This window comes from Squalius cephalus (genome assembly GCF_949319135.1).
Source record: "Squalius cephalus genome assembly, chromosome: 1".
Lineage (NCBI taxonomy): Eukaryota > Metazoa > Chordata > Actinopteri > Cypriniformes > Leuciscidae > Squalius > Squalius cephalus.
The window spans coordinates 38199851-38222251 of NC_137122.1; the positions used below are offsets into that span (position 1 = coordinate 38199851).

The 22401-nt window shown below is 35.8% G+C and overlaps 1 protein-coding gene across 1 annotated transcript in view; it reads left to right on the top strand.

Annotated features, from left to right (window-relative positions):
* The first annotated feature begins 3913 nt into the window (after positions 1–3913).
* The window catches only part of LOC307154338 (uncharacterized protein), a 35331-nt gene continuing 16843 nt past the window's right edge, over positions 3914–22401 (top strand). Inside the window, exons 1-16 of the mRNA XM_079864181.1 lie at positions 3914–4086; positions 6115–6420; positions 7217–7534; positions 8440–8751; positions 9657–9977; positions 10883–11194; positions 12102–12422; positions 13331–13642; positions 14339–14656; positions 18315–18611; positions 18716–19000; positions 19077–19376; positions 19983–20276; positions 20694–20981; positions 21076–21375; positions 21946–22239. Coding sequence (XP_079720307.1) covers positions 4068–4086; positions 6115–6420; positions 7217–7534; positions 8440–8751; positions 9657–9977; positions 10883–11194; positions 12102–12422; positions 13331–13642; positions 14339–14656; positions 18315–18611; positions 18716–19000; positions 19077–19376; positions 19983–20276; positions 20694–20981; positions 21076–21375; positions 21946–22239 — 4597 coding nt within the window. The 5' untranslated portion in view covers positions 3914–4067. The remainder of the gene's footprint in view (positions 4087–6114; positions 6421–7216; positions 7535–8439; positions 8752–9656; positions 9978–10882; positions 11195–12101; positions 12423–13330; positions 13643–14338; positions 14657–18314; positions 18612–18715; positions 19001–19076; positions 19377–19982; positions 20277–20693; positions 20982–21075; positions 21376–21945; positions 22240–22401) is intronic.

A 22401-nucleotide genomic window follows, 5' to 3' on the forward strand; every position in this document is an offset into this window, starting at 1 on the left:
GGTTAATTTATTCAAGGCCTTGGTTGAATCTAGGATAAGATTAGAATATGAATTTAATAAAACGAATTGTAATCTAATGTTTGAGAAGAAATGGTGTGTAAACAAAAGTTTAATTTGTATAGAAGGTGAAGATCTCTTTTTTAAATGGTAATGTTTTGATAAAAAATTATGTTTTTTAGATGTTAAAAAGTCTTTTAATGGTGGAATAAATCACTTTAAAAAAGTCAAAAGTCTCTCTCTCTCTCTCTCTCTCTCTCAAATTTAAATTCAAATGAGCTTTATTGGCATGACTTGTACAGTATTGCCAAAGCATTGGCCATTACATAAGCAATGAACAAATAATCAATAAAGTCAATAAATCAATCAGTAAACAATTGCATGAATACATTTATATAAACAAGAGGAAAAAAAAGAAAGAAAAAAAAACACCTTTGTACATTTGTACCAACATTCAGACAAGATAAGAATGATTCTGACTTTAGTTTTGTCCACTGGCTGACTCTCATAGTTTGTGGCAGGCTGTTACATATTTTGCTGCTGTTGTGATTGAGCTAGAGTTTTCTCCCAAAATATGATTTAATATTTCTGAATTTGGTAATGCCATAAAATTTGGTTCTAGTTGTTGGAATCTAGTGAAATAGTCTGATCTAATGCTGTGATAGTGATCACAGTGTATCAGGAAGTGTTCTTCTGTCTCCACCTCTCTCTGAGAGCATAGTGAACACAGTCTCTGCTCTCTCGGCTGCCATATCTGCCTGTGTCGTCCTCTCTCTACAGCCAGACTGTGGTCACTCAGCCTGTACTTGGTTAGGGTCTTTCTCACTTTATGCTCTTTCACACAGCTCAAGTATTCTGCTGGTTTATAATCTCTTTTCAGGTGTAAATAGAGTTCCATCTTCTTTTGTGATTTAGTAGCATCTTTCCAATAGGTAATGTAATTTTGTTTTTGTAATTTTATAATTTGGTTGGGCCAGATAGTGCTGTGCTGGTCTGGCTGTAGTTTCAGCATCAGCTGTGAGAGTGCGCCCCGGTGCCGGTTCTGCCCTTGACACCGCAGGGCTTCAGCCTGGTATGAGCTCGGGTCACTGCGCTTCAGGTGCTGGTAGATTTTCACAGCTCTTTTTTGGATAGTGATCAACAAGGGGTATTGTCCTAATTCAGCTCTGCACGAGTTGTTTGGTGTCACTCTGTTTACTTTTAGGATGCTTTTACAAATTTGGGTATGCAGAGTTTCGATTTCCTCTTTTTCCCATTTTGAAAAATCTTGGGTTTTGAGAGGTCCCCATATCTCGCTGCCATACAGAGCAATGGGTTCAATTATTGATTTTAGGATTTTTAGCCAGGTTTGAATTGGAATTTCATGTCGAATAGTATTTTTAATCATGTTGAAGACTCTCATTGCTTTTGCTTTCAGTTCATTCACAGCCAGATTAAAGTTCCCTGTTGAGCTCAGTTTTAGTCCCAGATATGCTCTGAATACGTATTTATTTGATCTATTTTGAAAAATCATTTTTTTTTTCTTTGCAAAGTTCATTTCGAGAGCCCACGTTTGATTGAATGTCTCTACGACGTCGAGGAGCTGTTGTAGTCCCTCTTTTGTTTTTGACAGAATGACTAAATCATCTGCAAAGAGGAGACATTTAATCTCTGATTCCGTCAGGGTTGGGCTGGGGGCAGTGGAATTATTTAAGGCTTTGGCTAATTCGTTTATATAAATGTTAAATAGAGTGGGCCTCAATGGGCAACCTTGTCTGACTCCTTGATGTTGGGAGAAAAATTCTGTTCGCTTATTTCCTATTTTTACAGCACATGTATTGTTTTTATACATGGTGCTTATCAAATCAAATGTTTTCCCTCCAATCCCTTTTTCCAGTAGTTTTAGGAAGAGTCCTTCGTGCCAGATCGAATCGAAAGCCTTCTCAAAGTCAATAAAGCAAGTGAAGACTTTGGATTTATTTTGGTATACATGTTTATCGATCATCGTGTGAAGTAAATGTGGTCAGATGTTCTGTGTTTGGGCAGAAATCCAACTTGACTTTTGTCCAGAATTTTGTGAGTTTTGAGAAAGTTCTGCAATCTTATATTAATAATTGAACAGAATATTTCCCCCAGTTTAAATAAGAGGAAACACAAAGGCCAAATTCCCTTAATCATACATCACAACAAATGCAAAATATAAACCTGACAGCCTCTGCTAGAAATCTTATAATGGGCTGTGGTTGGATCTTCCATCAGGACAACGGTCCAAAACAAACATCAAAATCAACACAAAAATGGGTAACTGAGCACAAAATGAAGCTTCTGCCATGACCGTCCCAATCCCCTAAACTGAACCATATAGAAAATGAATGGGGTGAACTGAACAGAAGAAGCACCAACATGAACTTGTGAATCTGAAGGATCTGGAGAGATTCTGTATGGAGGAATGGTCTCTGATCTCTTCTCAGTTATTCTCCAAACTCATCAGGCATTATAGGAGAAAACTCAGATCTGTTATCTTTGGAAATGGAGGTTGCCAAAAGTATTTAATAACAGGGAGCCAATAATTATGACCAGCGTCTTTTGGAGAAAAGCATTTATTTTATAATGTGATTAACCCCCGCTTTCAATTCTTTTACTTCAATGAAAGGTTAGCTTTTTGTGATTTTTTTGAATGAAAGATCAAAAGGATAAACAATGCAGATTTATTTATTTTTTGATCATTTACCAGGGGTGCCATTAATTCTGACCACAACTGTATTATGATTTTTCTTTCAAAATATGTTTTATTCTATTTAATTAGGCCTATTAGTAAATACAAGCACACATCTGTACTGAGGGCAGAAGCAGGAAGAGTTTGGTTCAGATTATTAGCCTACTAAAAATTGCTTTCTAATTTCAGAGTCATCATGGTTTGAATATATAAAGGCTAATGCAACATAAGTGCGGCAAATATTTCTGACCTATAGATCAGCTGTGAACAATAAAGGCGAGATAAGTTTTTACTTGATCCATTTATTCTGACCAAAGTTCTTGATCACATGAACATCGCTGCTTCGTGTGGGTTTTTTGGTCAGTAACTCAAAGGCATCAGTCACTGTGTCAGTTACTTCGACTACTGGGGGAAAGGGACCAAAGTCACCGTTTCCTCAGGTAAGTTATTGCCGTTATTTTCTGTTATTTACTTTTTTTGTTTGTTTGTTTGTTTGTTTGTTTGTTTGTTTGTTTGTTTTAACTTATTTTGAAAGATCAGGTAGTCTTTATTGTCACAAAACTAACATGCAGACGTATTTACAATGTTTACCTCGGTTAACAGTGGAAAGATGCGTTGGTAACGGTAACTAAATAACGCGTAGCTAAAACTCTCCGATTAAAGAAAGTGCGAACTAACGTATCAAATTAAATCGTTTTGAGAACGTCGGCCTAGACAAAATATTGCCTATGAAAATGTATTATTGTGGTTATGGTATGGCTCTTATCGTGAACCTTCCCGCTGTGACGGTGCCTTTGACTACTGGGGAAAGGGAACAGCGGTCACTGTAACATCAGGTAAGAAGTCAAATTAATGAAACAGCTTACGAACCAAACAGCAAAATATGAATCGTTATGCATAGCTATGAAACATATTTCTAGAGCCGATTATTAACTTATTAACAACACTTTTTAGTCAGAGAAAAAAATATCATGGATATTTTGACAATAAATTACGAATGAAATCAGGTTTTAAGGTTGGCTAATATGGAAAAGATCGTTTGTGTTTTTGTGCACTGAAGAAATTAAAAGTATCACTGTGATGCTGCCTTTGACTACTGGGGGAAAGGCACGTCTGTCACAGTGACATCTGGTAAGAAAGAATCCTCTCAATAATCTTGGCACGTTTTAAACATTTGGCTAAATGTAATTTTCCGTTTAGTCCGTTTTGGCTAAGGCTAAATAAAAGTCTAAATAGTTCAATCTGTGGGTTATATAATCATAAATGAAAGCTACTGGTTAAGAGGTAAACATATGATATAGCTGCTATTTTTGTACAATATCCCCTGGTAAAATGTCAGTGTGACAATGCTTTTGACTACTGGGGGAAAGGAACAATGGTCACTGTCTCGTCAGGTAAGAAAAATATCCACCTACCAAATCAAAATCTAATTTAAGTAGCCTACGATAAATGTGTGCGCAGTTATTTTGTCGAAAAAAAAGAAGTTTTTTTACATTAAAGAAACATTTCAATGTCGAGATTTTCTTGTTATGCGATTAGACAATTAAAGTACAATCTGAAGTAATTTAGAAACGCAAATATTCAGATTATGAATAATTAAATTCGAAATAATTGTATTTGTGCATTCAAATAAAACAAGGAATTGACTACAGGTCGTTCAACAGACTCTGAGCGTTGTATTTTTATACTGCACTGTAACATTAAAAAGATATTGTGTAACTGGGCTTTCGACTACTGGGGAAGCGGCACCAAAGTCACCGTAACAAACAGTAAGATTGTATGATTAGTTGCAAGGACATTTGTATCGTAAAAAAGACACAATTTCACGTGTGTTTTATTATTTATTTATTTTTATTATATCTTTAACATAGTTTTCCATTGCAAACTGTCTTAATTTAGCTGTTGTCCATTTCATTAGATTTAAGACTAGGCTACATCATTTTATAATATTGTTCATGTTAAAAACGAACAAAAATACAACAGTAGTTATTCTTAAACGACTCCTTTCGTTGTACATTATTCTCTCATGTGTTGCCTTAAACTGCTCAATAGACGCTGAAAACAGCCGGAGCAAATATAAGACTAAAAATCCTAAATAAACTCTAACGTCTCGTTTTAACTTTATGCACTGATATCCACTAATATAATGTGTATATTTTAAGTTGTTGATTGCATCCCGATATTATTAAATAATATTAATATAATAATAATAATAATAATAATAAACTGGCGTAGCTTACTGATTTAGAAAGGTAGCCTTTATCTGTCAATGCATGAAGAGGACAATTGGAGATTTAAAAGAATGTTTTTTGTTTAACAACCGCTATTCAAGAAATTATTTCTAGCACAATGAAAATAAAATAATAAAATAAAAAACGGAACTTTTAGAAGTGCGAGGGGTGTTTATTTGCAGTATTTTGGGGGCTTTTTTTTTTAATGATACATTTTTCGTTTTTTTTTTTTTTTTTTAATATGATTTCATAGTTCAAAGTTACAAACTGCTATGCAATGCTTTTATTTAAAATTATCTAATGGTTGGAATTTTTATTACATTTGTTTTTTAATTTACACTTCATAAGTTACAAGAACTGTTTAATTTGAAACAAAATGAAAAGTCATTATGCAGTTATTATCCAGTAGCCTAATAAATTATTATTCGTTTAGATAATCTTTTATTTATTAGCCTATGGGCCTATGTCTGATAATAAATATGACTGTACATATAGGCCTATGCTATATGACATACAGCATCTACACTGTTAAAAACAAAGGTTCTTAAATTACATTGATGTTTCCATGGATAACTTTTAACGTCCATGGATCTTTTCCGTTGCACAAAAGGTTCTTTAGATTAGCTATTAAAATGTTCTTCACACTAAGAAAAAAAAAGTTTCTTTTAAGAACTGTTCACTAAGGTTCTTTGAGGAACCCAAAATAGTTATTCAAGGCTATCACTGTGAAAACTCCCTTTTGGAACCTTTATTTTTAAGAGTGTAAGAAAAAAAAATGTTTCCACTAATTTTCTGAAATTCCGAAATTTTATGTTTTTTCGCTACCGACTAAGACTGAACAACAGAGGGGTAGCCTAATCAGTCTTTTTATTCAGATTAGACCAATTTACTTGTTAAAGTAACTTACTTTAAAAAAAAAGTTATGACCAGTCTTAAAGAAGAAGAAAAGATGACTTACTTTCAAGGTAGCCTTAAGCAGTTTATCAACATGGCCACAGGACTCTGATGTAAAGCGAAGATAGCGATGTAATCTCAATCGATTTATTTTTTATTTTTTATTCATTCATTCATTCATTCATTTATTCATTGGTTCATTCGTTCTTTTGACATGGCCTAATAGTGTTGCATATGAAGTCCTATGTTGCGTTATGTTGTAGTTTATTGTCTGAGAAAGATGTAATGTCTCTACAGCTCAACCAGCTCAACCATCTCCGCCGAAGTCAATCTTCGCCCTGTCTCAGTGTTCTGCTGATTCTGCTGGGTTCCTCACCGTCGGCTGCTTGGCCAGAGGTTTCTCACCTGCAGACTCACTCACTTTCAAGTGGAAGGATACCACGAAAGACCTGAATACTTTCGTGCAGTATCCAGCGTTTGGGAGTGACGGAGACTACACCAAAATCAGCCATATGCGTGTGAAGAAAAGCGACTGGAATCCTCAAAACAATTACACATGTGAAGCTTCAAATTCAAATGGCACTTTAACAGCTGAATTAGCTGGTAAGTCACATCTCTGAAATGTCTAACATTTTACATGTTACATTTTAGCTACTTCATGTGTCTCTTTGTTATTGCTGTTGGGTTCAGTGTTTTGTATATTGCTGGATATTGTTTCTTCGTGGAGGCTCATGTTTGAATAGACATTTTAGCACACTCTTATAGTTTTGTCAAATCATTGATTGGATTTTTTTAATACCAATGAACCTGCTTTTATATTTGTGTGCATGTCAAGCAGTTGTCCTTTATCAAAGTCTAATGACAGTAAATGTTTTACACTAGCTGAGAACAGCAAGGCTAAAGATCTAAAAAACATTAGAACAGAAAAGTACATAATATGCTTAGTCCTTTAGAAATACTTTTCTCTGACCTCATGCCAGGGAAAACAATGGCATATGAGATTTCTTCTTGTTTTATAAACAAAAGATAAAGGAAAAAGAAAAGAAAATAATAAGTTAAATATAAATATAGGCTACAACATTTAACATTGACGTTCAAGCTCAAGAGCATCTGTGTGCTTTGCCTAATAAAGCATGTTGCACCAATTGTTTTTTTTTTTTATTTGTTTTTTATTTAGTTTGACAGGGACATTGTACATTAATAAAAACATTCCTGTAAATGTACCAGAATTAGCCAAAGGCTATTTTTCATCCGTAGTCCCTGGACAAGATGTTACAATTCACCCTAAAGAAAATATGATTAAAAATACATAATAGAAAATTGAATCATTACATTTTGAGAAAAAGCAAGCATTTTCTTGCTTTTCATGTCCTCTCTGCTTTCTCCTGTATGTTGCCAGCTCCACCGCCAGATCATCCTGCAACTGTCTTCTTAACAGTATCTACAGAAAAGGAGTTAGAGAGTGGGACAGCAACCTTCTCGTGTTCAGCCCGGCAGTTTTCGCCTAAAAAATACTCGTTAAAGTGGTTTCAGGATGATGAGGTGAAAAATGCGATAGACACCTATGACACAAGTGAGAAGAAGGCCTCAGTAACCTTGTATAATGCCACAAGCATTTTTCAAATCAGTGCCGACACATGGACGAACACAGACGTAAAAGTTAAGTGCGAGTTCGACCACGAGACGGGAAAGCAAGTCAGAGAGGCCCAATATACAGGTATGTTTTCTCTTGAGGATTGTGAATGTTTCTTTATTCATAAGATGTTTACCTCTCTCTAAATCTGTTGCATGTCTGATTTTTGTACATAGATTCTATGCAAGACTGCAGCAATATTGCTGTTGATATAGTCCAAGTTACATCCCTGAAATGTCTAACATTTTACATTTGACAATGTAGCTACTTCATGTGTCCCTCTATTGTATTGCTGTTGGGTCAAGATTGATGATTTTCTTTGAGGAGGCTCATGTTTGAATAGACATTTTAGCACACTCTTATAGTTTTGTCAAATCATTGATTGAACTTTTTTTAATGAACCTGCTTTTATATTTTTGTGCATGTCAAGCAGTTGTCCTTTATCAAAGTCTAATGACAGTAAATGTTTTACACTAGCTGAGAACAGCAAGGCTAAAGATCTAAAAAACATTAGAACAGAAAAGTACATAATATGCTTAGTCCTTTAGAAATACTTTTCTCTGACCTCATGCCAGGGAATACAATGGCATATGAGATTTCTTCTTGTTTTATAAACAAAATTTAAAGGAAAAAGAAAAGAATAATAAGTTAAATATAAATATAGGCTACAACATTTAACATTTACGTTCAAACTCAAGAGCATCTGTGTGCTTTGCCTAATAAAGCATGTTGCACTATTTTTTATTTTTTTTATTTTTTTTATTTAGTTTGACAGGGACATTGTACATTAATAAAAACATTCCTGTAAATGTACCAGAATTAGCCAAAGGCTATTTTTCATCCGTAGTCCCTGGACAAGATGTTACAAGTCACCCTAAAGAAAATGTGATTAAAAATACATAATAGAAAATTGAATCATTACATTTTGAGAAAAAGCAAGCATTTTCTTGCTTTTCATGTCCTCTCTGCTTTCTCCTGTATGTTGCCAGGTCCAGATCATCCTGCAACTGTCGTCTTAACAGTACCTACAGAAAAGGAGTTAGAGAATGGGACAGCAACCTTCTCGTGTTCAGCCCGGCAGTTTTCGCCTAAAACATACTCGTTTAAGTGGTTTCTGGATGATGAGGTGAAAAATGCGATAGACACCTATGACACAAGTGAGAAGAAGGCCTCAGTAACCTTGTATAATGCCACAAGCATTTTTCAAATCAGTGCCGACAAATGGAAGAACACAGACGTCAAAGTTAAGTGCGAGTTCGACCACAAGACGGGAAAGCAAGTCAGAGAGGCCCAATATACAGGTATGTTTTCTCTTGAGGATTGTGAATGTTTCTATATTCATAAGATGTTTACCTCTCTCTAAATCTGTTGCATGTCTGATTTTTGTACATAGATTCTATGCAAGACTGCAGCAAATTTGCTGTTGATATAGTCCAAGTTACATCCCTGAAATGTCTAACATTTTACATTTGACAATGTAGCTACTTCATGTGTCCTCTCTATTGTATTGCTGTTGGGTCAAGATTGATGATTTTCTTTGAGGAGGCTCATGTTTGAAGATACATTTTAGAACAATCTTTTAGTTTTGTCAAATCATTGATTGAACTTTTTTAATGAACCTGCTTTTATATTTTTGTGCATGTCAAGCAGTTGTCCTTTATCAAAGTCTAATGACAGTAAATGTTTTACACTAGCTGAGAACAGCAAGGCTAAAGATCTAAAAAACATTAGAACAGAAAAGTACATAATATGCTTAGTCCTTTAGAAATACTTTTCTCTGACCTCATGCCAGGGAATACAATGGCATATGAGATTTCTTCTTGTTTTATAAACAAAAGATAAAGGAAAAAGAAAAAAATAATAAGTTAAATATAAGTATAGGCTACAACATTTAACATTGACGTTCAAACTCAAGAGCATCTGTGTGCTTTGCCTAATAAAGCATGTTGCACTATTTTTTTTAATATATTTTTTTTTTTATTTAGTTTGACAGGGACATTGTACATTAATAAAAACATCCTGTAAATGTACCAGAATTAGCCAAAGGCTATTTTTCATCCGTAGTCCCTGGACAAGATGTTACAAGTCACCCTAAAGAAAATGTGATTAAAAATACATAATAGAAAATTGAATCATTACATTTTGAGAAAAAGCAAGCATTTTCTTGCTTTTCATGTCCTCTCTGCTTTCTCCTGTATGTTGCCAGCTCCACCGCCAGATCATCCTGCAACTGTCGTCTTAACAGTATCTACAAAAAAGGAGTTAGAGAGTGGGACAGCAACCTTCTCGTGTTTAGCCCGGCAGTTTTCGCCTAAAGCATACTCGTTTAAGTGGTTTCAGGATGGTAAGGAGGTGAAAAATGCGATAGACACCTATGACACAAGTGAGAAGAATGCCTCAGTAACCTTGTATAGTGCCACAAGCATTTTTCAAATCAGTGCCGACAAATGGACGGACACAGACGTCAAAGTTAAGTGCGAGTTCGACCACAAGACGGGAAAGCAAGTCAGAGAGGCCCAATATACAGGTATGTTTTCTCTTGAGGACTGTGAATGTTTCTATATTCATAAGATGTTTACCTCTCTCTAACTCTGTTGCATGTCTGATTTTTGTACATAGATTCTATGCAAGACTGCAGCAATATTGCTGTTGATATAGTCCAAGTTACATCCCTGAAATGTCTAACATTTTACATTTGACAATGTAGCTACTTCATGTGTCCTCTCTATTGTATTGCTGTTGGGTCAAGATTGATGATTTTCTTTGAGGAGGCTCATGTTTGAAGAGACATTTTAGAACAATCTTTTAGTTTTGTCAAATCATTGATTGAACTTTTTTAATGAACCTGCTTTTATATTTTTGTGCATGTCAAGCAGTTGTCCTTTATCAAAGTCTAATGACAGTAAATGTTTTACACTAGCTGAGAACAGCAAGGCTAAAGATCTAAAAAACATTAGAACAGAAAAGTACATAATATGCTTAGTCCTTTAGAAATACTTTTCTCTGACCTCATGCCAGGGAATACAATGGCATATGAGATTTCTTCTTGTTTTATAAACAAAATTTAAAGGAAAAAGAAAAGAATAATAAGTTAAATATAAATATAGGCTACAACATTTAACATTTACGTTCAAACTCAAGAGCATCTGTGTGCTTTGCCTAATAAAGCATGTTGCACTATTTTTTATTTTTTTTATTTTTTTTATTTAGTTTGACAGGGATATTGTACATTAATAAAAACATTACTGTAAATGTACCAGAATTAGCCAAAGGCTATTTTTCATCCGTAGTCCCTGGACAAGATGTTACAAGTCACCCTAAAGAAAATGTGATTAAAAATACATAATAGAAAATTGAATCATTACATTTTGAGAAAAAGCAAGCATTTTTTTGCTTTAAATGTCCTCTCTGCTTTCTCCTGTATGTTGCCAGGTCCAGATCATCCTGCAACTGTCGTCTTAACAGTACCTACAGAAAAGGAGTTAGAGAATGGGACAGCAACCTTCTCGTGTTCAGCCCGGCAGTTTTCGCCTAAAACATACTCGTTTAAGTGGTTTCTGGATGATGAGGTGAAAAATGCGATAGACACCTATGACACAAGTGAGAAGAAGGCCTCAGTAACCTTGTATAATGCCACAAGCATTTTTCAAATCAGTGCCGACAAATGGAAGAACACAGACGTCAATATTAAGTGCGAGTTCGACCACAAGACGGGAAAGCAAGTCAGAGAGGCCCAATATACAGGTATGTTTTCTCTTGAGGATAGTGAATGTTTCTATATTCATAAGATGTTTACCTCTCTCTAAATCTGTTGCATGTCTGATTTTTGTACATAGATTCTATGCAAGACTGCAGCAAATTTGCTGTTGATATAGTCCAAGTTACATCCCTGAAATGTCTAACATTTTACATTTGACAATGTAGCTACTTCATGTGTCCCTCTCTATTGTATTGCTGTTGGGTCAAGATTGATGATTTTCTTTGAGGAGGCTCATGTTTGAAGAGACATTTTAGAACAATCTTTTAGTTTTGTCAAATCATTGATTGAACTTTTTTAATGAACCTGCTTTTATATTTTTGTGCATGTCAAGCAGTTGTCCTTTATCAAAGTCTAATGACAGTAAATGTTTTACACTAGCTGAGAACAGCAAGGCTAAAGATCTAAAAAACATTAGAACAGAAAAGTACATAATATGCTTAGTCCTTTAGAAATACTTTTCTCTGACCTCATGCCAGGGAATACAATGGCATATGAGATTTCTTCTTGTTTTATAAACAAAAGATAAAGGAAAAAGAAAAAAATAATAAGTTAAATATAAGTATAGGCTACAACATTTAACATTGACGTTCAAACTCAAGAGCATCTGTGTGCTTTGCCTAATAAAGCATGTTGCACTATTTTTTTTAATATATATTTTTTTTTATTTAGTTTGACAGGGACATTGTACATTAATAAAAACATTCCTGTAAATGTACCAGAATTAGCCAAAGGCTATTTTTCATCCGTAGTCCCTGGACAAGATGTTACAAGTCACCCTAAAGAAAATATGATTAAAAATACATAATAGAAAATTTAATCATTACATTTTGAGAAAAAGCAAGCATTTTTTTGCTTTTCATGTCCTCTCTGCTTTCTCCTGTATGTTGCCAGCTCCACCGCCAGATCAGTCTGCAACTGTCGTCTTAACAGTACCTACAAAAAAGGAGTTAGAGAGTGGGACAGCAACCTTCTCGTGTTTAGCCCGGCAGTTTTCGCCTAAAGCATACTCGTTTAAGTGGTTTCAGGATGGTAAGGAGGTGAAAAATGCGATAGACACCTATGACACAAGTGAGAAGAAGGCCTCAGTAACCTTGTATAGTGCAACAAGCATTTTTCAAATCAGTGCCGACAAATGGACGGACACAGACGTCAAAGTTAAGTGCGAGTTCGACCACAAGACGGGAAAGCAAGTCAGAGAGGCCCAATATACAGGTATGTTTTCTCTTGAGGACTGTGAATGTTTCTATATTCATAAGATGTTTACCTCTCTCTAACTCTGTTGCATGTCTGATTTTTGTACATAGATTCTATGCAAGACTGCAGCAATATTGCTGTTGATATAGTCCAAGTTACATCCCTGAAATGTCTAACATTTTACATTTGACAATGTAGCTACTTCATGTGTCCTCTCTATTGTATTGCTGTTGGGTCAAGATTGATGATTTTCTTTGAGGAGGCTCATGTTTGAAGAGACATTTTAGCACACTCTTATAGTTTTGTCAAATCATTGATTGAACTTTTTTAATGAACCTGCTTTTATATTTTTGTGCATGTCAAGCAGTTGTCCTTTATCAAAGTCTAATGACAGTAAATGTTTTACACTAGCTGAGAACAGCAAGGCTAAAGATCTAAAAAAACATTAGAACAGAAAAGTACATAATATGCTTAGTCCTTTAGAAATACTTTTCTCTGACCTCATGCCAGGGAATACAATGGCATATGAGATTTCTTCTTGTTTTATAAACAAAATTTAAAGGAAAAAGAAAAGAATAATAAGTTAAATATAAATATAGGCTACAACATTTAACATTTACGTTCAAACTCAAGAGCATCTGTGTGCTTTGCCTAATAAAGCATGTTGCACTATTTTTTTTAATATATTTTTTTATTTTATTTAGTTTGACAGGGACATTGTACATTAATAAAAACATTCCTGTAAATGTACCATAATTAGCCAAAGGCTATTTTTCATCCGTAGTCCCTGGACAAGATGTTACAAGTCACCCTAAAGAAAATGTGATTAAAAATACATAATAGAAAATTGAATCATTACATTTTGAGAAAAAGCAAGCATTTTTTTGCTTTTCATGTCCTCTCTGCTTTCTCCTGTATGTTGCCAGGTCCAGATCATCCTGCAACTGTCGTCTTAACAGTACCTACAGAAAAGGAGTTAGAGAATGGGACAGCAACCTTCTCGTGTTCAGCCCGGCAGTTTTCGCCTAAAACATACTCGTTTAAGTGGTTTCTGGATGATGAGGTGAAAAATGCGATAGACACCTATGACACAAGTGAGAAGAAGGCCTCAGTAACCTTGTATAATGCCACAAGCATTTTTCAAATCAGTGCCGACAAATGGAAGAACACAGACGTCAAAGTTAAGTGCGAGTTCGAGCACAAGACGGGAAAGCAAGTCAGAGAGGCCCAATATACAGGTATGTTTTCTCTTGAGGATAGTGAATGTTTCTATATTCATAAGATGTTTACCTCTCTCTAAATCTGTTGCATGTCTGGTTTTTGTACATAGATTCTATGCAAGACTGCAGCAAATTTGCTGTTGATATAGTCCAAGTTACATCCCTGAAATGTCTAACATTTTACATTTGACAATGTAGCTACTTCATGTGTCCCTCTCTATTGTATTGCTGTTGGGTCAAGATTGATGATTTTCTTTGAGGAGGCTCATGTTTGAAGAGACATTTTAGAACAATCTTTTAGTTTTGTCAAATCATTGATTGAACTTTTTTAATGAACCTGCTTTTATATTTTTGTGCATGTCAAGCAGTTGTCCTTTATCAAAGTCTAATGACAGTAAATGTTTTACACTAGCTGAGAACAGCAAGGCTAAAGATCTAAAAAACATTAGAACAGAAAAGTACATAATATGCTTAGTCCTTTAGAAATACTTTTCTCTGACCTCATGCCAGGGAATACAATGGCATATGAGATTTCTTCTTGTTTTATAAACAAAAGATAAAGGAAAAAGAAAAAAATAATAAGTTAAATATAAGTAGGCTACAACATTTAACATTGACGTTCAAACTCAAGAGCATCTGTGTGCTTTGCCTACTAAATGTTGCACTATTTTCTTGCTTTTCATGTCCTCTCTGCTTTCTCCTGTATGTTGCCAGCTCCACCGCCAGATCAGTCTGCAACTGTCTTCTTAACAGTACCTACAAAAAAGGAGTTAGAGAATGGGACAGCAACCTTCTTGTGTTTAGCCCGGCAGTTTTCGCCTAAAGCATACTCGTTTAAGTGGTTTCTGGATGGTAAGGAGACAAATGCGATAGACACCTATGACACAAGTGAGAAGAATGCCTCAGTAACCTTGTATAGTGCCACAAGCATTTTTCAAATCAGTGCCGACACATTGAAGAACAAAGACGTCAAAATTAAGTGCGAGTTCGACCACAAGGCGGGAAATCAGTCAGAAGAGGCCCAATATACAGGTATGTTTTCTCTTGAGGACTGTGAATGTTTCTTTATTCATAATATGTTTACTTCTCTCTAACCTGTTGCATGTCTGATTTTTGTAAATATTTTCTATGCAAGACTGCAGCAATATTGCTGTTGATATAGTCCCCCCCTCCCTTGAAGACATGCTGAAAAATAGACGAGGAGAGCTGAAGTGCATAGCTTCTGGAGAAAATCTAGGATTCACAAAAATAGAGATTAAAGCAAATGATTTCATCATCGCTGAGGCATCAGAGGAAGATGTCAAGAACAGTAAAAAAGTGGAACTTAAAGTCCCTATAGGCTATGAAGAATGGAGCAATGGCACAATATTTACGTGCACAGTTGAACACTCAGTCCTGCAGCCCAAGGAGAAGACGTTCTCCAGAGAAAATGGTATGTTTTACTCTTTTTGTAAAATATTGCACAGTTCTTGCTTCCATAAGGTCTCTTAATAGGCCTATATACAGTCTTCATTACAATTGACAATGAAGTTTATCAAAAAATAATAACAAGAAGAAAATGAGTGACTCAGTATTCTGGTCTTAATTGTGATCTTGTCTTACTAGGTAAAGAACGCAAGAGACCCTCTGTTTACCTGTTAGCACCGCCAGAGTACAAAGAGGGGGAAATGGTGACCCTGACATGTTATGTGAAGGATTTCTACCCCAAGGAGGTGTTTGTGTCTTGGCTTGTTGATGATGAACCTGCGAATGGGTACAAGCACATAACTAGCCAGCCAATGCAGAATGATGAATACTTCTCGGTCTACAGTCAGATCACAGTGGATACTTCCGAATGGAAGAGTGGTACAGTCTACAGTTGTGTAGTGTACCATGAAACCATTGATGAAAAAATGCGCGTACTGACAAGATCTATTGCTGATTATACTGATAAGCCAGTTGTAATTAATCTGAATACCCCTGCATCCTGGAATAGATCGTTATGCATGTGATGTCTTCCTGTGATGCTTGTTGAGTGTCTATCTTGTTCATCTTGTGTTTCTTTTTGTTTTTGAGTTACATGTCCATAATTGTAAGTGTGTTCGTCTTTAATGTTTGTGGCTTCTTGCTTTGTGAGAGATTTTCATGCATATCACATTTAGTAAAAGACTAATAAAAAAAGAAACTAAGCATATTTCCTGTGCACTTAATTTATGTTATCATGCCAGTTTTACATGTGTCTGTCCCTGTGTATATGTGAGCATATAAGGTCACAAAGACATCATACCATAACATCACTCCAAATAAATTGAAATTTAAAAAATGAAAACATTAAACAGTTCAAATAATAATACATCGAAGTGAGACATTTTAAGAGTAGGCTACTTTAAAATATATATACTTACAATTTTTAAAATAATTTTATTCAGAAGACAAAGTACCATTAGCAGGCACATAAAACTCTAAATAATGAGAGTAAATGCTTATTGGTCGGTGTGTGTATATTGTATGTCATTTGAACTGCTTGATATTATGATTACTCAGACACATAATGCTCTCCATTTTTTATAGTTCAGGGCATAGAGAATGATAATTCTTAGTCTCATCGGTTCATCTACAGCATGCCAATACACATTCACAACTTCTTTGCCGTTTTGATTGATACATTCATGGTCACCTTTTTTTAAATATTTGATTTAATTATGTAGTAAGCAGGTTAAGATAAATAAATAAAAATCATAAATTTTCAGAAACGATATGGTTCATTAAAGGTTCTTTGTCCCTCACAAGATTCTAATTGGTTCAATTTGACTGCATATTCCTGCCTTTAGTCCACCTGTCTAATTTTAAATAAGGATGGACAGGTGAATTGATTAAAATCTTCAAAATCCTGCCTTTAGTCTATTATTTTTTTAATAGTTTAAAATCATCACAGACACAAGGAATATGCCAGACTCTTATACTCAGCTTGTGTTGGACAGTGTCTGAATGTGAATGTGTTCTTGTTGGTTTCCGCAGCGTGGATCGTGTGGATAGAGCATCCCCTGTCTGAACCCATTGATACAGATGACAGTGGCAATTCAAACACTGCTGTAACCTTTGTTTTCCTTTTCCTCATCACCTTGTTCTACAGCATAGGAGCTACTTTTGTTAAGGTATACACTTTTATACACTTTTTCTAGCTAATTTTCAATTGAGGATAAACATGAGACAAGATTTTATAGGAGCATTTGAGTTGGTTATCATTTGGAGAAAGATTGGCTTTGTGTTTTTATTGACATTTATTTTATTGATATGTCATGATTCTGCCTTCATGTCCTAGATCTCCCTTGTTTTGAGGCAGGATCATGACAGACCCATGTTTTATGTGTAAGCACATGGCCATTTGTTTTGGCTGTGTGCTTGCGTTGTCTTGTCACCTTACCCCGCCCCCTTGTTATCTCATCTTGTAATCATTAGATTGTTGCTTTCACCTGTTCCTGATTAGTTTGCTCCCTATTTATTCCCCTCATGTTCTCTGTCCTGTGTCGGTACATTGTCTAACTTTGCATGTTATTCATTGTGAAACCTTGTGAGTATCCTGTCAAGAGTATTGTCTAGAGAAAGTTCTGTTTTTGCTGTTTGTTTGTAGTCTAGTTAATTGTCTGAGTCATAGTCTAGTTTAGTCCCTCGTAGTCCTGTCTTGTCTTGTTTTGCCCCCTCGTGGGCTTTGTTTTTCCTGTTATTTGTACAATAAACTGTGTTGCTGTGACTACTGTCTGCAAGTGGGTTCATCTCCACACACCCCCATGACATGATCTATGCATGTTAAACAGAAATTGTTTTCATTGCTGTAATTGGTGTCAAATTATACTTTCAGGTGAAATGAAAGATCCCTTTAAGGACATGATGCAAGGCCTTTCAGAAGAACAGCTTTAAGACTATGACAGTTATTCTTTTTCTTTTTTTTTGTAAATATGTGATTGTGCAGCTTGTTTGTTTTTAGATTTTACTTTAATAAAAGAAAGAAACGATTTGACTTCTCTTGTTTTTTTTTTTGTTTTTTTTTTGACATCTCAAGGAAAAAACTGATTTGCATGATAAACTAATGTAGCTCTAAAAATGTTTATATACACTGCCACTAGGTTTTGAATTATTTTCCTCATTTCTGAATATATAATAAACTGCACATTTCTTAAATCCAATCCTTAATTTTCTCCAAATCTGCAAGACTTTGTTCATTGGGTGACTGAAGCACGGCATCTTTGTGTGACTATTTGTAAGTGTGAAATTTCATGCTGCAAAGTATATTAAAACATAAATCGCATAACAGGAGAGTAATTTTATGTAAATGGAAAGGTGTCTTTCCTGTGCAGATGTGCTAAACCCTGTCTCAAAGATGCAGATGGGTTTCAGTTCTGCTTTTGGTTGCTATTTCAGCTTGACTGTTACTTAACGCTTCCATCTGCTATTCGCTATGTTTTCTGAAGCATGTTTTTTCATCTCCTTTTCTGTCCATCTTTTTTTTCTATTCCAGTATCTGCAACTTTAAAAACTCTCATGATGTAAATAACCACCCACTGAAGCATGAACAGGGCGTATCATATTGCCTATTTGAATCTATTGAAAAAGACTAGTATTCGTATGATTGATTAAGATTTTCATAAACTTTGTACCTCTTATATGTTCTGTTTAAACCACATTGCAATTGATTCTTTCTTTGTTTCAATAGTACAACGTGTCACTCCTCCCACTATTGCTCTGCTGAGTAGAGAGGAAGGTGATAGCATCGTGTTGCAGTGCCAGTTGAAGGATTATTACCCAAACAATATTACTGTACAATGGCTTAGAGGAGATCAGCCTGTCAGGGCTTCTGAAAATAAAACGTTGCAGACCACTGATAAAGGGGCAAACACCTTTACTTACATAAGTCAAATATCTATCGGTGCTCAATCTGAAGACAAAAATTACACTTGTAAAGCCAGCCATAACTATAAAGATTTCAAGCTAGAATATGACATGTGCATGGGTAAGTTGAAAAACAAAAAAGAAGATTAATCATATATGACAGTATAATTATTATATAAGCATCATCATTCTATGAATCTAACTTTATTAATTTCACATTTACAGCAAAGTCTGTGTGCAAACCTTCAGTCCAAGTAAAGAGAGCCCCTCTCAGAGACATTTTGAAGGAGAACAAAGTCACAATTTCTTGTATTGTTGAAGCGCCACACAACACTGAAGTGTCATGGTTGGCAGACGGCACCAGTAAAAACGGCACCAGGGCTTCTAAAGACCTTCTCAATACAACTGTGAGCAACTTGACTTTGTCGAGAGACGAGTGGTTGAAACTGAAGACCATTGTTTGTACTGCTAAACATCCATGTTTCACAGAGAACAAAACAATTCAAGCTGGTAAGTTGTTGTTTTTTTTGCACTGATCAAGTGTGACAATTTAGGTTGTGTATTAAAATGTATGTTTGATCTTCAGATGATATGAAGAAGGATCCTGTAGTGATGATCAGGAGGAAATCATCTCAGTCAGGCACTGCTTTGCTGGAGTGTGTTGTAAAAGATCTCCCCTCTGGTGAGGTCTGCATCAACTTCCAGGCCAACAGTACTGCTATCTCAGATTTCACTTGTGTGGACTGGACCCCTTCTGAAAACATTTGGTCCCTGACCACACATTCTGCAATCCCTAGTGAGCACCAGAAGAAGGGAAACAGTTTTACCTGCGAAGTTCACAGACTCTTCAAAAACTGGACATCAGATCCTGCTGGTAACCTTTTTGGTAGGGAACATTTAATCGGTAACACTTTACAAAAAAGGTCTTGTTTGTTAACATTTGACATTAAAAAAAATACATTAGCACTGGTCCGGGTGTGTGTGTGTGTGTGTGTGTGTGTGTGTGTGTGTGTGTGTGTGTGTGTGTGTGTGTGTGTGTGTGTGTTCACAACTCACTGCTCCTAATGTGTGTGCACTAACTTGGATGGGTTAAATGCAGAGGACAATTTCCGAGTATGAATCACCTAGAGTTGGCCTTACATTCACTACACTATGTTTTAACTTTTTACAAAACGTATTCACCTTTGTTTATTTTAGTTAATAACATGTCCATGATAGTTCACAGTGCATAATGTTAACAGATACAACTTTTGATCTTAAAAAATGTATAAGTAAATGTTGAGATTAGCATAAACTAATATTAGCAAATGCTGTATACTTATTCTTTATTGTTAGTTCATGTTAACTAATGTAAGCAATTAAAACCTTCTTGTAATTGTGTTATCATTAATTATATCGGAGACATTAATTCATGGATTGAAATTAATTTTACTAATATATGGATGTATTATGTTTTCTTCACTGGACATTTGATAACTTGTGTTCCCCTTAGATGATCCTACCATAGAGCTTGTTGTTGTTCCCAGTGTGGGTCAATCTAGTTCAGAGCCACAAAGACTGCTGTGTTCTGGAAAAGGATTTGACCTGAAGATCAAGTGGCTTTCAAAATCTACGGAGAAACCTGACAAAGCTTTAGAGGTCTCAGTGATGGAAAATGGCTCTGTGAAAGTGGACAGTGAGATATTGGTGCCACAGCAAGAGTGGGATCAAGGGGTCACTTACACCTGTCAAATTATCGATGAACCCAGTGGGAAAACTGCTAATAAAAGCACCAGTATTTGTGCAGGTAAACACGCCTCATTTGCTCTCTCTCTCTGTCTCTCTCTCTCTCTCTCTCTCTCTGTCTCTCTCTCTCTCTCTCTCTCTCTCTCTATTTCTCTCTCTCTCCCCCTCTCTCTCTGTCTCTCTCTCTCCCCCTCTCTCTCTCTCTCTCTCTCTCTCTCTCTCTCCCCCCCTCTCTCTCTCCCCTTCTCTCTCTCTGTCTCTCTCTCCCCCCCTCTCTCTCTTTCTCTCTCTGTCTCCCCCCCCTTCTCTCTCTCTCTCTCTCAATATGAGGTCAAAAAAAAAAACTTGTAAAGCCTAGAATATGACATGTGCATGGGTAAGTTGAAAAAAAAATGAAGATGAATCATATATGACAGTATAATTAGTATATAAGCATCATCATTCTATGAATCCAACTTTATTAATTTCACATTTACAGCAAAGTCTGTGTGCAAACCTTCAGTCCAAGTAAAGAGAGCCCCTCTCAGAAACATTTTGAAGGAGAACAAAGTCACAATTTCTTGTATTGTTGAAGCGCCACACAACACTGAAGTGTTATGGTTGGCAGACGGCACCAGTAAAAACGGCACCAGGGCTTCTAAAGACCTTCTCAATACAATTGTGAGCAACTTGACTTTGTCGAGAGACGAGTGGTTGAATCTGAAGACCATTGTTTGTACTGCTAAACATCCATGTTTCCCAGAAGAGAGCAAAACAATTCAAGCTGGTAAGTTTTTTTTTTTTTTTTTCACTGATCAAGTGTGACAATTTAGGTTCTGAAAACCACATATTGTGTATTAAAATGTATGTTTGATCTTCAGATGATATGAAGAAGGATCCTGTAGTGATGATCAGGAGGAAATCAGCTCAGTCAGGCACTGCTTTGCTGGAGTGTGTTGTAAAAGATCTCCCCTCTGGTGAGGTCTGCATCAACTTCCAGGCCAACAGTACTGATATCTCAAATTTCACTTGTGTGGACTGGACCCCTTCTGAAAACAGTTGGTTCCTGACCACACATTCTGCAATCCCTAGTGAGCACCAGAAGAAGGGAAACAGTTTTACCTGCAAAGTTCACAGACTCTTCAAAAACTGGACATCAGATCCTGCTGGAAACCTTTTTGGTAGGAAACATTTAATCGGTAACACTTTACAAAAAAGGTCTTGTTTGTTAACATTTGACATTTAAAAAAAATACATTAGCACTGGTCCGGGTGTGTGTGTGTGTGTGTGTGTGTGTGTGTGTGTGTGTGTGTGTGTTCACAACTCACTGCTCTTAATGTGTGTGCACTAACTTGGATGGGTTAAATGCAGAGGACAATTTCCTAGAATGAGTCACCTTGGCCTTACGTTCACTACACTATGTTTTTACAAAACGTATTCACCTTTGTTTATTTTAGTCAGTAACATATTCATGATAGTTCACAGTGCATAATGTTAACAGATACAACTTTTGATCTTAAAAAATGTATAAGTAAATGTTGAGATTAGCATAAACTAATATTAGCAAATGCTGTATACTTATTCTTTATTGTTAGTTCATGTTAACTAATGTAAGCAATTGAAACCTTCTTGTAATATGTTATCATTAATTATATCGGAGACATTAATTCATGGATTGAAATGAATTTTACTAATATATGGATGTATTATGTTTTCTTCACTGGACATTTGATAACTTTTGTTCCCCTTAGATGATCCTACCATAGAGCTTGTTGTTGTTCCCAGTGTGGGTCAATCTAGTTCAGAGCCACAAAGACTGCTGTGTTCTGGAAAAGGATTTGACCTGAAGATCAAGTGGTTTTCAAAATCTACGGAGAAAAATTACACAGTTTTAGAGGTCTCAGTGATGGAAAATGGCTGTGTGAAAGTGGACAGTGAGATATTGGTGCCACAGCAAGAGTGGGATCAAGGGGTCACTTACACCTGTCAAATTATCGATGAACCCAGTGGGAAAACTGCTAATAAAAGCACCAGTATTTGTGCAGGTAAACACGCCATATGTGACTCTCTCTCTCTCTCTCTCTCTCTCTCTCTCTCTCTCTCTCTCTCTCTCTCTCTCCCCCTCTCTCTCTCTGTCTCTCTCTCTCCCCCTCTCAAATTCAAATTCAAATGAGCTTTATTGGCATGACTTGTACAGTATTGCCAAA